At 39.9% G+C, this 14,458-nt stretch overlaps 1 protein-coding gene across 3 annotated transcripts in view; it reads left to right on the top strand.

Annotated features, from left to right (window-relative positions):
- Positions 1-14,458, top strand: part of ARHGAP18 (Rho GTPase activating protein 18) — a 108,259-nt gene that overhangs the window by 68,050 nt on the left and 25,751 nt on the right. For all 3 annotated transcript variants that reach the window (XM_056566525.1, XM_056566527.1, XM_056566526.1), the window contains exons 2-8: positions 3,757-3,953; positions 4,186-4,421; positions 7,688-7,763; positions 10,995-11,155; positions 11,629-11,794; positions 12,618-12,709; positions 13,445-13,522. In XM_056566525.1, coding sequence (XP_056422500.1) covers positions 3,757-3,953; positions 4,186-4,421; positions 7,688-7,763; positions 10,995-11,155; positions 11,629-11,794; positions 12,618-12,709; positions 13,445-13,522 — 1,006 coding nt within the window. The remainder of the gene's footprint in view (positions 1-3,756; positions 3,954-4,185; positions 4,422-7,687; positions 7,764-10,994; positions 11,156-11,628; positions 11,795-12,617; positions 12,710-13,444; positions 13,523-14,458) is intronic.

The following is a 14,458-nucleotide window of genomic DNA, read 5'->3' as shown; positions in this document are numbered from 1 at the left end:
CTTATCTTCACTTCCTGTGAATACGTATAATTGTTTTAACAGAATGCGGAAGTAGATGTGATAAATGTTGCAATAAACATGTCAAATTCTGAATCATCCAAACAAAAGAGAATACTGAAAATACTTTTCCATGCCTTTAGTTATACATAACACCCTCTCTTAAAAATGTGTTTTAAAGGGGTACTCCCGTGGAAAACTTTTTTTTTTTTTTAAATCAACTGGTGCCAGAAAGTTAAACAGATTTGTTAATCACTTCTATTAAAAAAAATCTTAATCCTTCCAGTACTTTTTAGGGGCTGTATACTAAAGAGAAATCCCAAAAGAAATGCATTTCCTGTGATGTCCTGACCACAGTGCTCTCTGCTGACCTCTGCTGTCCATTTTAGGAACTGTCCAGAGAAGAAGAAAATCCCCATAGCAAACATATGCTGCTCTGGACAGTTCCAAAAAAGGACAGCAGAGGTCAGCAGAGAGCACTGTCCAGGAGTTTTCCACGGGAGTACCCCTTTAAAGAAAGAGCAGCAACATTGGGGATACGGCTCCCAGGTGACCCACAAATGGCTGATTTTTTTATTGTAGAAGTGAATTCCACGAAAAAGCTCCAACACTTGTGAAATACAAAAGCTTTATTGCTTTTCGGCTACATCAATGCCACATCAAAAAGTGCAATATAATGGCTGGTTAACATCATGTTTTCCGCAATACGGGACCGCATACGGCAGGGGAGAGCTAAAAGCTAGCACTCCCGTATTGAGCTGTATGCGGTCCCGTTTGTAATTCATTTCAATGAGCCGTTCCGAGAGAAACGTTTGGTCCGGACGGCTCATTTTTCTCCCATATGCGTTTTTACAACCGTACTTAAAACTGTGGTCAACCATGGTTTTCGGTACGCGTGTAAAAGCGCATATGGGAGAAAAATGAGCCGACCGGACCGAACGTTTCACTCCGGCGGGCTCATTGAAATGAATTCCATACGGGAGCGCATACAGCTCAATACAGGAGTGCTAGTTTTTAGCTCTCCCCTGCCGTATGCGGTCCCGTATTGCAGAAAACATGATGTGAACCAGCCCTAAGAAAGCAAAAAAAACTTTTAACTCCTTTCCAGCTACAATAGTCTTTAGTCATGATTCATCTAAGAGAGAGTGCAGCTGAAAACATGTTGATGGGTTTTTCCTATCTTGTGCCCTCTTAGGGTGCGTTCACAAGGGCGTATTTGTCAGCGGATCTGCAGCTGCGGATCCGCTGACAAAGGCCCCTAAAGTGCTGCCCTCTTTGTGCCTGCTAATAGCGGCAATCCGCCGCTACCAGCAGACACACTGTGAAGTGCGAGTCGCAGTGTATCCGCACATCCCGCACATCGCGGCCGCTCCCCCGGCTCCCTGAGCTACACAGAGAGAGGCCGAGATGTGTGCGAGTACACTGCAGGGTAACTCGCACATCGCAGTGTCTGCTGGTAGCGGAGGATTGCCGCTATTAGCAGGCACAAAGAGGGCAGCACTTTAGGGGCCTTTGTAAGCAGATCCGCAGCTGCGGATCCGCTGACAAATACGCCCGTGTGAATGCACCCTTATAGTGCACTTCTCTGTATGGCATTTTCCTATACTATTATAGTGCACTTCTCTATATGGCATTTTCCTATCCTCTTATAGTGCACTTCTCTATATGGCATTTTCCTATCCTCTTATAGTGCACTTCTCTATATGGCATTTTCCTATCCTCTTATATTGTACTTCTCTGTATTACATTTTCCTATCCTCTTATATTGCACTTCTCTATATGGCGTTTTCTTATCCTCTTATATTGTACTTCTCTATATGACATTTTCCTATCCTCTTATATTGCACTTCTCTATATGGCGTTTTCTTGTCCTCTTATATTGCACTTCTCTGTATTACATTTTCCTATCCTCTTATATTGCACTTCTCTGTATTACATTTTCCTATCCTCTTATAGTGCACTTCTCTGTATGGCATTTTCCTATCATTTTATATTGCACTTCTCTATATGGCATTTTCCTATCCTCTTATAGTGCACTTCTCTGTATGGCATTTTCCTATCATTTTATATTGCACTTCTCTATATGGCATTTTCCTATCCTCTTATATTGCACTTCTCTGTATGACATTTTCCTATCATTTTATATTGCACTTCTCTATATGGCATTTTCCTATCCTCTTATAGTGCACTTCTCTGTATGGCATTTTCCTATCATTTTATATTGCACTTCTCTATATGGCATTTTCCTATCCTCTTATAGTGCACTTCTCTATATGACATTTTCCTATCATCTTATATTGCACTTCTCTCTATGGCATTTTAACAGAAAGGGAATAGAGATTTTGTATTATTCAACTGAGCGTGGTGGACAGGTGAGCTGACTAGCACACTCGGAGAAATTATATATAGAAACTTTATCTAGAGTACTCTGAACATCAACTTTGTTTTCCAACAAGACAATGGCCAACATTTATCATTGTCTTTAGACTTTTTTTGTGTCTAGAAAAGGTGCAAAAAAGGCGCAAGCAAGGTTTATTTGTGACTTTTGGTTTGCACATTTCTGCTGATTTTGAGTTGCGATCCACTGATTTTGGCAATACACATGATATGGAAGGGTTTTATGAACTGCGCCTTTTTGTGAAAAGGCGCAAAGCCATTAAAAAGTCTCTAAAACTACATCAGCCCAGACTTAGCTTAGCTTTTTGGTGGATGAGAAGAGAGAAATTGTGTGCTTGCACATTATTTATCAAATGCTCTGCAACCATTTAATAAATGTGGTGCTCCTACACATTACCAGCACACAAAAAAAGTGTAGAAAAATGCTTCACTTACACCTACAATGATAAATGTGGGCCAATGACCCTAAGCACACAGCCAAGACAACACAGAAATGTCTCAGGCACTACTCTGTGAATGTACTTGAGTGGCCAGCAGAGCCCTTTCTGTTGATGTACACCGTTGGTCCCCATCCAACCTGACAGACCTTGAGAGGATCTGCAGAGAAGAATGGCAGAAAGGGTAATGAGTAATAAGCATCTAAATACTTGGGTCAATGCAATATTTTAGTTTTTCCTTTTTATTTCGGTTTTATGTGGTAAGTGCAGAATGATTAGGAGAGACTGAAGTATTTTTTTAATTTCAACTCAAGACTTCAAAATAATAATAAAAAAAAGTTATAGTGTAAAATTTTGAATGCATTATATGCAAGAAAGCAGGCTCCTGGCATACAGGCTTCTTGCAGCAGGTTCTGCGTAAATCATCATGTGTACATGTGCCATCTTATAGACAGCAATGCATTCCAGCGAAATTTCGCCAAATGAGTGAACTTGTTCATTTTTTGGCCAGATGAACTTTCCGCCAGCAGAACTCTGTCACAAAATCTGCAGCGTGCACAGAGAAACAGAATCCCATTGATACAAATGGATTGAGACAAGCTGCTGCAAGCGGATTTCTGCAGCAGAATTCTGTCGGCGGGATGTCCCCAGGGTGAACGTACCCTGAAAGTCAGAATAGTAATTGTAATTAAAGAATCAGCAGACAGGTCCAATAGGTTCCAGACCTTCCTAACTAGCATTGAGTCTAGTGTTGTCAGAACTTGGGGTTTGATCTTAGGACTTTTATAATGGAGTGTCACCTCTTTTATCTTCCCCTCTGATTGAGATCTAAAGCAGTAATGTTGTCACATCAAGCATGATACTAGTGTGTTTTGCAGTTATTAATATATGGCAATCTTATAATAAAATTTCTTGTTTTTTTCAGTCGTAAATCTGGGCAATATATGATGAACCACGGGAGCATGAACAGTGCCTTAGATAAAATAGCTTTCAACAGATCGGGATCACAAGACTCCTTAGATGAGCTATCTCTCGATGACTACTGGACAGAAGTAGAAAACATCAAAAAGAGCTCTGATAATGCTCACGAGGAACAGCGTGTGGTGGTTAAAGAGCCGGATGGTAAGAATTTGTCAAGAGCCTGTTGAGGAACATTTCCATTATTTCTTTATTAGTATTTATGTGTAGCTAGCCTCTATAAAAAAACACATTTGAACCTTCACTGAGTGGAATTTTCCTTTAGATTTTTGTAATATGCACTATGATATAAATCCATATAGGATAAAAAATTTTTATATGTAATGTTTATTAAGAACTAATGACAACTTTGTATTTGACTCATGCTTATTTTTAGAGGGTGAACTGGAAGAGGAATGGCTTAAAGAAGCCGGGCTTTCCAATTTATTTGGAGAGAGTTCAGCAGACTCCCAGGACAGCATGGTGTTCCTATCTACGCTAACAAGGACTCAGTCCGCAGCTGTCCAAAAACGGATCGATACTTTCTCTCAGACCTTGAGGAAAAAAAACAAACACCATCAGATCCCTGATGTCCGGGATGTCTTTAAGCAGCCAGCAAGCTCAAAGGACAAAGTATGTACAAGCGACTGAACTCAGATCGCCATAATTGTAAATAATTCTTAGCAATAGTGTTCTTTAAAAAAATATTAAACATCCTATTATGGTTTAAAGGTGAAATATATACTGTGTTTATCGGGTATTACACACATCCTCAGTTTAACAGTGAAATTTGAGTAAAACAAATAAATGTAAAAGAAATAACTTAACGCCACATCATTCACCCAACTTTGATTCTCTCTATTTGCAATTCCTCCCCAGTCTGATCCCCCCCCCTGTGCCACATCATTCATCCCCCTTACCAGCCCCTGTGCCACAACATTCCCCTTATCCCCGTGCCTCATCATTTCCCCATGTGATTCCCCTGAGCCTCATCATTTCCCCCTGTGAACTCCCCCTCAGCATATTTCCCTTGTGCCTCATTTCCCCCTGTGATCACCCCCTCAGCATTTTCCCCTTGTGTATGTGATCACCCTCTCATCATTTCCCCACTTCTCCCCTGCTTTTTTTCCTTTTCTTTTTACCTTTCCTTACCTTGCCATGCTCGTGCAGGTTCAGCGCCACTGACATGTGACATCCTCTGCCGGCTCCTTTGTCCCCTGCAGCCGCAGCTGATTAAAAGTGGCCAAAGCAGCGGCTGCTTGATGTTAGAACAGTGACCAGCGGCGGCTGCAGGCCCTGACGTGACACCTAAACTGAGGGCTGCTGATCTTTAACAAGCAGCTAGTGCTGTGGCCACTTTCAATCAGTGACCAGTGGATTTATTTGTGTATAACACGTAGGTAGGGTTTTTGCCTTGTTTTTTATTTATTTATTTTAGGTATGTGTTATACGATGATAAATACGGTAATCATTATGTAAACCAATGATTAATATTGACATATAATAGTATAAAAAGTATGCTATATTTAAAAGGATTTGGTACAAAGCAATTTTCATGATATATTTGTTATATACGGAGCAACTTGTGATATCAGTGCAAGTGACATAAAATGTATGTTGCTCCATGCGAGATTAATGCTATAGTCAGCCATCTATATTGATAGTTTAAATGTCACATGACTTTCATGGTGTTGGCTTCTACTGGAGTATGACTGTCCACAGCACTGTTGGCAAAGGTTAACTTTTTAGGACTCATGCATGTGACTGACTCTTAAAGCAAGATGTTGGTGAAGTAGCCCCATGCATGTGGTACATATCGTGATGGTGTAAGATTATACAGTATGCAAATGAATTAATCTATGCAAAACAGATAGGGGTAGATTTATCAAAACCTGTCCAGAGGTAGAGTTGACCAGTTGCCCACAGCAACCAATCGGATTTCTTCTTACATTTGTAAAAATGGCCTCTGAAAAATGAAAGAATCGATCTGATTGGTTGCTTTGGGCAACCCAGCAACTTTTCCTCTGGACAGGTTGTGATAAATCTCCCCCATAGGCCTTAAACTCCTAGTGGAACCACTTATAATGGTGACATAGTGATCCATTATGGTGAATACTACAAGAGGAGCAGGTAAAGAACAGGTTAGCAGGTTCCATGACCCTAAATATTGTTAGAAGGGAAGATAAAACCTATGGATAGTTTGTGGATGTGGTTGTGTCATGGAAGAGTATAATAAGAAAAGTATTACAACTGGGTTGATACATGCCTATTACTTCATATGAGGAGGTCTTGGTGCTTGTTGGAGGTTTTAAGAGATAATTGATAATAAGAGAAATTTTGGTAAAGATTAAAATGTTCTGAATAAGATGGAGAATGTTTTTCTAATAGTTGTTAGGGTGCAGCTTTTAAAGGAGTTCATTTTGAGGAATGGAGGGGTATACAGGGTGTTTTGAGATGTATTTAAGTTTTGGTGGAATTTATGGCATATTTCATGGAGTGGACAGTGTTTGTGCATTCTTGTTCTTGGAGTTTTGCTAATAAGTTATTTAACTTGCTAAAGGGGTACTCTCCTCTAATACATCTTATCCCCTATCTATAGCTGCCGCTGGGGCCCCCCACAATCTGTCATTCAGCACCCATGAGTTCTCTGCAGCGCTAGAGGCTCCGAGTGTGCAACGTGACGACCACGGGGCCAGAGTATCATGACGCCCTGTGCTGGACCCCCGTGATTAGACATCTTATCCCCTATCCTTTGGATAGGGGATAAGATGTATTAGGGCCTGAATACCCCTTTAAGCAAGTTAAAATACAGAGTATGGTCCATTGGAGAGCCATTCTGGGATTTTTTTTATGTATATGAGAGTTGTAGTTTAATATCTCTAATTTATTTGGTAACTGCTCAAGTTGGGTTTATTTGATTCTTTTCTTCTAATAAGTTTAATCCTAGGGAAGCAAAACAGACCAATATGGATTTAGATTCAAAGTTTGGAATTGATTGAGAAATAGTCTGTATCTGAACAAGAGAGGTTGGGCCCTGTGGCCAACCCCAAAAAATATTAGATAGGGTACCCTGATCACACATCTTGTTGCAGTTTCTTGATATGCGCTTCCATTTCTGAGATATTGGGGTTTATAATTTTGTCTGACAATTCAGGGAATCAGTCAGACGGTCAGTGTAAACTTAGTTTTAATAATGGGAGTGAATATCAGGTGTTGGGCGGGATTATACAGTCAGAAGGTGCAAATGTTTAACATTAAGGGACGTGTATAATCCCGCCCATTATCTGATATTCACTTCCATTATTCAAATAAAATTCAGACTCATCTGACTGATTCCCTGAATTTTCAGACAAATTTCAAACCTTCATATATTAGGAATAGAAGGATGTATCAAGAAACTGTAAAAAGGTGTGTGATCAGGTAGGTTCCCTATGATGTTTAATAATAATGCAATGGTGTTTTACTGGGTTTAAAAAAATGTTTTAAAGGAAAAAAAATTGTCTTACTATAATGTTGTTGTTTTTTTTGTTTTTTTTGTGGGTGTCAGTCACCTTGTCTGAAAAGAAGCAATGGTGCCATTGAACAGTCTAGACATTTGGGAATGGGGCAATATAAATTACTAAGAAACCAGGCCTTGAGGCCTTAATCAGGCTCTTGGTTGCCATAAAAGCCAAATAGCTTTATGCAGTACTATCATGTGGGCCACAGTTGGGTAACAGACTGGGCCCCTTAGGAATGTCTGGCCCCTACTATGCTTCATTTGAGGGGTTAAATCGTGAAGTTTAGAGTTATCTCCATTCCAAGCCACTGTAGGGTAAAATTATTGCTGTTAAAAAAGGAGTAAAAAAAAAAAAAAAAAATTCTTCAACCATCTAACAACCCCTTGCTGTGCATTTTAGGTGGAAGACTTGAATGGATTTGAATCTACAGAAAAAAGTGAAGCAACTAGTGAAGAACAACATGAAAAATCTGATGGTATTGTTTTTACTTTATCTGATATGTGAGGCCCACTCTTTTCACTCAACTCTCCACTGTGGTTAATAGTGGGTGGTCCTGAGTGGGTTATTGTGAGGTGTTTGTATGTGTGAGGGATTGCCATTCAACTGTAAAAGTGCAGTCTTTGCTTGTGTAAATGTATTAACACTTTTTGTTACATTATTGGCTTAGTGCATGTTAAGTTATGTAACTATAGACATTGGTGGCAGTACCAGCACTAGTAGCAGCAGCAACAGCCAGGTGGTAGTAGTAGCAACTGCATCAGCAAGCAAAAGTTCTCACTGTCTTCCAGGGATTGTGTAGTTTTGGAGGATAGTATGGCCCTTGTGGTCTGGTTAACTGGTTCAAAGTCTTCTCAGGAGGAGGGAAAAAAAAGTCCGACGATATGACAATGAACCAGTTGTCTGTGGATTTCTCTTTGTCTATAGTTACGTGACGCAACAAAAATGTTCATCCTACAGTCTGTTCCATCATTTGCTGCTGTCCTGTAGAGCTGGGTGGTATGACCAAAAATGTGTATCACGGTATTTTTGTAACTTATGGCGGTTCCACGGTATATAACAGTATTTCTTTCACCCCCCAAATCATGTGACCCGCGAGCGCTGTTCTGCTCCCCCCAATAAATTATCAGCCCAGCGGGGTACTACTCACATATGTCACCCGCAAGCACTGTCGTCCTCCTCTTTGTTGCGGGCCACCGACGCTGGAACTCTATACTGTACGCCAGTGGTCTCCAACCTGCGGACCTCCAAATGTTGCAAAACTACAACTCCCGGCATGCTGGGAGTTGTAGTTTTGCAACAGCTGGAGGTCCGCAGGTTTGAGACCACTGCTGTACACTGTATCCCTATGCCCAGGCTTCAAAAGATAAAGAAAATAAACTTTGACTTGCCTACGTTACCGTCCCCAGCATAAGGCCGACGTAGTTTATTTTCTTTATCTTTTGAAGCCTGGGCATAGGGATACAGCATACAGCAGTGGTCTCAAACCTGCCAACCTCCAGCTGTTGCAAAACTACAACTTCCCCATACCAGTATTGCGGTATGGGGAAAAATTCATATCGTGCAGCACAAAAATTTCGGTATTCGGTATGAACGGGTATACTGCCCAGCCCTACTGTCCTGTCCTCTGGCTACTATTAGTCCCACCAGACACTATTAGTCCCACCAGACCTGCTGTCCGGTCCACTGTTTACAAATACACTAATCCTCTTGCAACTTCCAATTTTTAGAAAAATCTATGGCATCTTTACTTTCCAGACTTAAAACCTGTGGCTACTCTAATGGGAGAATGTATGTAAAGCTTGGAAAAAGCCACTGCGATACCTCAGTGTGCATTTTATCCCTGGCAGACATCTGTCAACAACCAAGGATACATTATCCAGCTTCATTTTACAGTTACAAAGCATACAAAATCTGGTGCAGTGTGTTTTTAAACAAGCATTTAGTTACCATGAGTGACCTCATGCCACTATAACATTGACATTAACTTAACTTAAAATCATTTTCAAACTACTTTAATACATTCCTAGGTGATTCTAGCAGTGTTATACAGAAATTTTAAGCTCTAAGACAGCATTGTACACGTGTTTGAGGATTATTCTATTGCCCGTTCAGTACGAACCAAATTTTTTCGGAAGGTTTGGGGAGCCCCCCAAGCTGAAGTTTTGAAATGTTTGCTCAACTATAGCTATAACCATATAGCACAACACTGGAAAAGATGCTTGTTCTATGTTCACACTTTTCTTGGATTTCATTTCTGAAATGGGAAGTAGTTCTCTTACACTAACCCTTTTCCTTCCCTCTTTTAAAATGTTTTACTACTCATTCTCTTTGGAGAACAGAGGCGTAACATGAAGCTGTCATGCTTCAATGCAAAATTTACAAGGCTTCCTACCTACCATGTGCCATTAAGAATATCTGTATCTTCTTTGGTGATGGAGAAGCCCGGGTGTGCCAGCTACCTGTACACTTCCTATGGCTACACCACTATTTGAGGGAAAAAGATGCCTTTTTATATGCCTTTTTATATGCCTTTTTAGTTTGACTAAAGACTTCAAAGATTCGTTAATAAGTTGGCAACAGTGAATGCTGGGAGTCCTTTTAGATTCTGGTTTTGTTTTTTATTTGGGGAGAAGAATTTTGTGGATAGTGTCCCTGTGGACTGCACACAACATTTCTATTTTTTCAGTTGCATGTGATATTTACTGAGACTGTTTGGTTGGCAGACTAAAATGTTTTGTAGAAATAAAAACATTTCCCTATTGTAAATCCAAGCATGCTGAAGAAAACCACAAACCTAACTCCCTGGGGATATGCAAAGCATTACAGACTATTTCCTAGTTCTCATCCTTGCCGAAGGATGTAAGATAGAGACACAAGGGATACAAAGCATTAAAAGAGAGGTGAAAGATACAAATAAACAATTACCAAGACCATTACAGCGCATTATACAGCATTGTACTCAGCACCTCAGTATCCCACCAGTCCCAAGTGCCAATTACATGCCCCTTTTTTACTGTTGTGAATGGGGTGCTGATTGTTGTTTCCCTCCACCCACCTCTACTGCTTTGCTGCTCACTCGGTGAGGAGAAAATACAGTATATCATGAAGAGAGTATATTCTTCTTCTCTTTCTTTGTTCTATTGCCTCCTCTGAATGCTTGGCCAGTACAAATGAATAGTAAAGTTTTTTTTTTGGTGCAGAAACCCAGTAGTGGCACTAAAATTTGTAACAGGGTGAATTAACATGTATGGAAATTGTTTTGTTTAAAGGGGTACTCAACCCCTAGACATCTTATCCCCTATCCAAAGGATAGGCGATAAGATGTTTCATTGTTTCATTTCATTTCCCCGCAGCAAGCATCAAATGATAGGGGATAAGATATCTAGGGGTGGAGTACCACTTTAAATAGTTTTTGTAAATTAAAGGGGTTATCCAGGGATAGAAAAACAAGAGCTGTTTTCTTCCAAAAACAGCAACACACCTGTCCTCAGGTTGTGTGTGGTATTGCAGCTTCATTCCATTAAAGTGAAAAGAGCCAAGTTATAATACCACATACAACCTGAGGACAGATATGGTGATGTCTTTGCATAACTATTTTAACAATATTAATATGTCTAAGTGTGTTGCAAATTGATAGTGAATCTATAGTGAATTTATTGTGGAAAAAAAAAATCTGACCTCACCCTTACTCTTCCTGTAAACCTAGGACTAGTAAATGAAAATACAGATGGAGCAGAAAATACAGTAAAAGATATTCCCACTTCTGAAACTGACATCAATCTGGAGATTTCATTTGCTGAGCAGGCCTCTAATCTCCGAGAGTTCACTACTATTAGGAACGAGAAGGAAGATGACTCTTTATTACCAGTGCGTATTCCCCTATAGTCTGCAATGTATCATGAATATTTGCCAATGTGATATAATGCTTCAGCTTCCATTTAAAGAGTGAGTACTCCTCCCGGAGTTTAAGGATCCCTATGAGAGTGCTTTGTGCTTTTCTCTCTTACAAACAGTCTACCTTTGTAATAGAAAGTATTGATTTTCCAATATGTGATCCGGTCTGTAAAAATGGATTGAAAAATGTATATGTCTTGTTGGATATTTAAAGGTTTTTAGATCTTCTAATGCATTGTTTTCCATTGTGTACCTTCAGATTTTGCAGAACTTCAACTCCCAGCATGCCAGGAGTTGTAGTTTTGAAGTCGCTGGAAAACTTTTTTGTTCTGTAGCATAAATATGTATTTTGTCCCCGTGACTAATGTCGCTAGTTAATTTAGTTATGTGTTACTGTAATATTTATTTTTGAAGTTCAACAAACCAATGACACTGTTTATGTACAGAACTACAGGCTTCCTCAAGACAAGACTGGCATCACAAAGATCGGGGATTTGGCACCTCAGGATATGAAGAAGGTGACTTCTTTAGCTCTTATCGAGCTTACTGCCTTATTTGACGTCCTGGGTACAGAACTAAAACTTCAACGAGCTGCCAAAATAAAAGTTAAAGGTAAATAAGTAAAGAGAACAAATAGTCTGTGTTTTGACTACAAAAAAGAACATTCTGCTGGTCAGATAGAATTAGGATAACCTATTAATATAATTTAAAGTCATTAAGGGGATGTCTTAAAGGAGTAGTCAAGTATAAAAAATGTAGGGGATAAGTGTCAGATCTCCGGGGGGTCCGACCTCTGGGACATGAACGTGGTTTCTCCGGCTATCTCATAGAGATGCATAGAGGGGGTATGTTGATAACAGCTACGTGCCATGGTTAACACACTTCATTCATGCAGAGAGCCTTGGTGCTGGGTGGAAGATCGCGTTGGGTCCCAGCGGTCCTACCTCCCTCGATCTTACACTTATCCCCTATCCTGCAAATAGGGGTTCCTTTTTTTTTATACTGGATAACTCTTTTAGAGCCTACAGTATATTGTACATGTTCTGCTTTGTCACCAACAGGCGGTTCAGTGTTATTTAGACAGCAGACTACAAATATTATTTGAGAACCTTGAGAATATTATGTGGACACTGTATTTATCATACAGTTACTTGTATCATTGCTATGAAGTACATCATGGGAGGTTGTCTGTAGAGGATACTGTACGTGAATTACAGGCTAAGGTTGGCACTTAAAATATAGCAGAAGTGGGATAATATACAATCCAAATATGTAAGAAACATGAAAATCTGTATTTTTTTTTTTTTTTTTTTTTCTTGCTCCTAGACAGCTCACTAAATGGATAGAATTTACATAGTTACTGCTTATTTTCTTTTTGTATGTAAAGAAATGTTCCACTTTTACATATAGTTGAATTTTTTTTCCCCCCAATTAGAATCCGGAGTCTTTCAGGTTCCTTTGTCTGTTTTGCTGGAGTTAGATCAGAGGAAAGTTCCAGGCACCAAAGTCCCACTCATCTTTCAAAGTGTAAGTTTTCATTTCCATACTAGTTTTAAGTAAATCCTGGATATATTTTGCACTTATTGGCAAATAAACAGGTCCAAAACATCCAATGTATGTACTTTGTCACCAAAAGAGTCACTTTAGACCATCAGTCCATCCAACTCTTGTCTAGACAAGTAAAGAGCAGGTTTACCATGATCTTAATAGGCACCCTAAGCCTTATTTTTGCCCTAAAAGGACACAGAACAGGTCGGAGCACAACTGACACCACTGGGTCCCAACAGATCACATTTATTTGAAAAGGGTCCATCAGGGATCCAGTATTTTACAGGAGCGGAGAAAAAAAATAGTACATGCACTTTTTTTGTTTCTCAACTTCACTCCCGCCCTTCCAATGAACGCTGCATCAGAGCTCCCTTTACAGAGGCACAAAGGCTGTGTGAATCAACCCAAAACTTTAGTATCTTGGATTCAGATCAGTTATATGTATAGTATATTAGAGCATCCAGGTTTATAGGTAATTTTAAGGGGTCCAAGGTGGATGAAAAAATAAATGGATAAGCTGTACATTTTCTCCATACTTGTGTACTCTGACTCTTGTTTCGCTGCAGTGTGAATATTATGCAAATATTCCTGACTTATTTCTCTTTTGGTTTAAAAATGGTGTAAAGAGGATTGTTGCAGATCATGAGCCATCAAGTTGCTTTGACAAAAAATGTATTATACTCTCTTTTTGTAATGATTTGTATTTATTTGTAGCTGATTGAACAAATAGAGAAGGGAGGACTGGAGACAGAAGGCGTCCTAAGGATACCTGGAGTAGCTTCAAGGATTAAAGTAACATCATTTATTAATATACTATTCTGTTGCTGTGACTTTATTTATTCATAATGAGACTGAACCAAAGATATTTGGTCTGTTTGTATCGACAGGTTAGTGCAGGTGAAACTGATGACAGATTTCCTTTAAAGGAAATCTGTCACCAGTGTCACCTGCACTAACCTGTCGGTACAGACAGGTAGGGCAGGAGACACTGATAACAGTACTTACCTTGTCCCGGTCCATGCAGTCGTTCTTCTTAATCTTCTCTGGTATCTTCAGCTCTGTGACAGGCTTGTAGCATGGGCAGAGCTTAGTGACGTCAAAAGTGCAGTACTGTGCTGGGTCACGCTGCTAGAGCATGGCAGTGGTGACGTCGCTAAGCTCCGCCCATGTTCCAAGCCGGGCCTGGAGCTGAAGATATCGGAGAAGATTACCGAAGATCGACTGCACGAACCGGGACATGGTAAGTATAGTTGTCATCAGTGTCACCTGCACTACCTGTCTGGTAAGTGCAGGTGACACTGGTAACAGACTTCCTTTAAAGTGTACCTGTCACCAAAAAAAACTTTTGATATAATGTAGATAATACTATTATATGTATATTTGTAATATACATTGATTTAAAAATGTGTATATTTTGGGATGAAAAAATGCTGTCCCTGCAGCTATTGCCTGTGTGCGTATATGAAGAGTCCAAATAAAGGAAGTCAGAGCAAGATAAGAAGGGCTCTGTTTAGGCTCCTGGCTTGTCAATTATCCTGCTGTGTGAGCCAAGAGCATGTCATAGAGGCTCAGTGTGCAGAGTTCTGCTTGTCCTAAGTGCACAGAACCCTGCTTGTCCACCCACACTTTCTGTATTGGACTCCTCATCGAGACACACAAACAACAGTTGAAGACTATACTGGATAACTTTTGAAACTGGATAACTTTTCTTCTGCACAGGTTTTGATA

This window comes from Hyla sarda, chromosome 3 (genome assembly GCF_029499605.1).
Source record: "Hyla sarda isolate aHylSar1 chromosome 3, aHylSar1.hap1, whole genome shotgun sequence".
In the NCBI taxonomy this organism is placed as follows: Eukaryota; Metazoa; Chordata; class Amphibia; order Anura; family Hylidae; genus Hyla; species Hyla sarda.
Note: the sequence above shows the minus strand (reverse complement) of the source record. Positions and strands in the feature narration are given on the sequence as shown.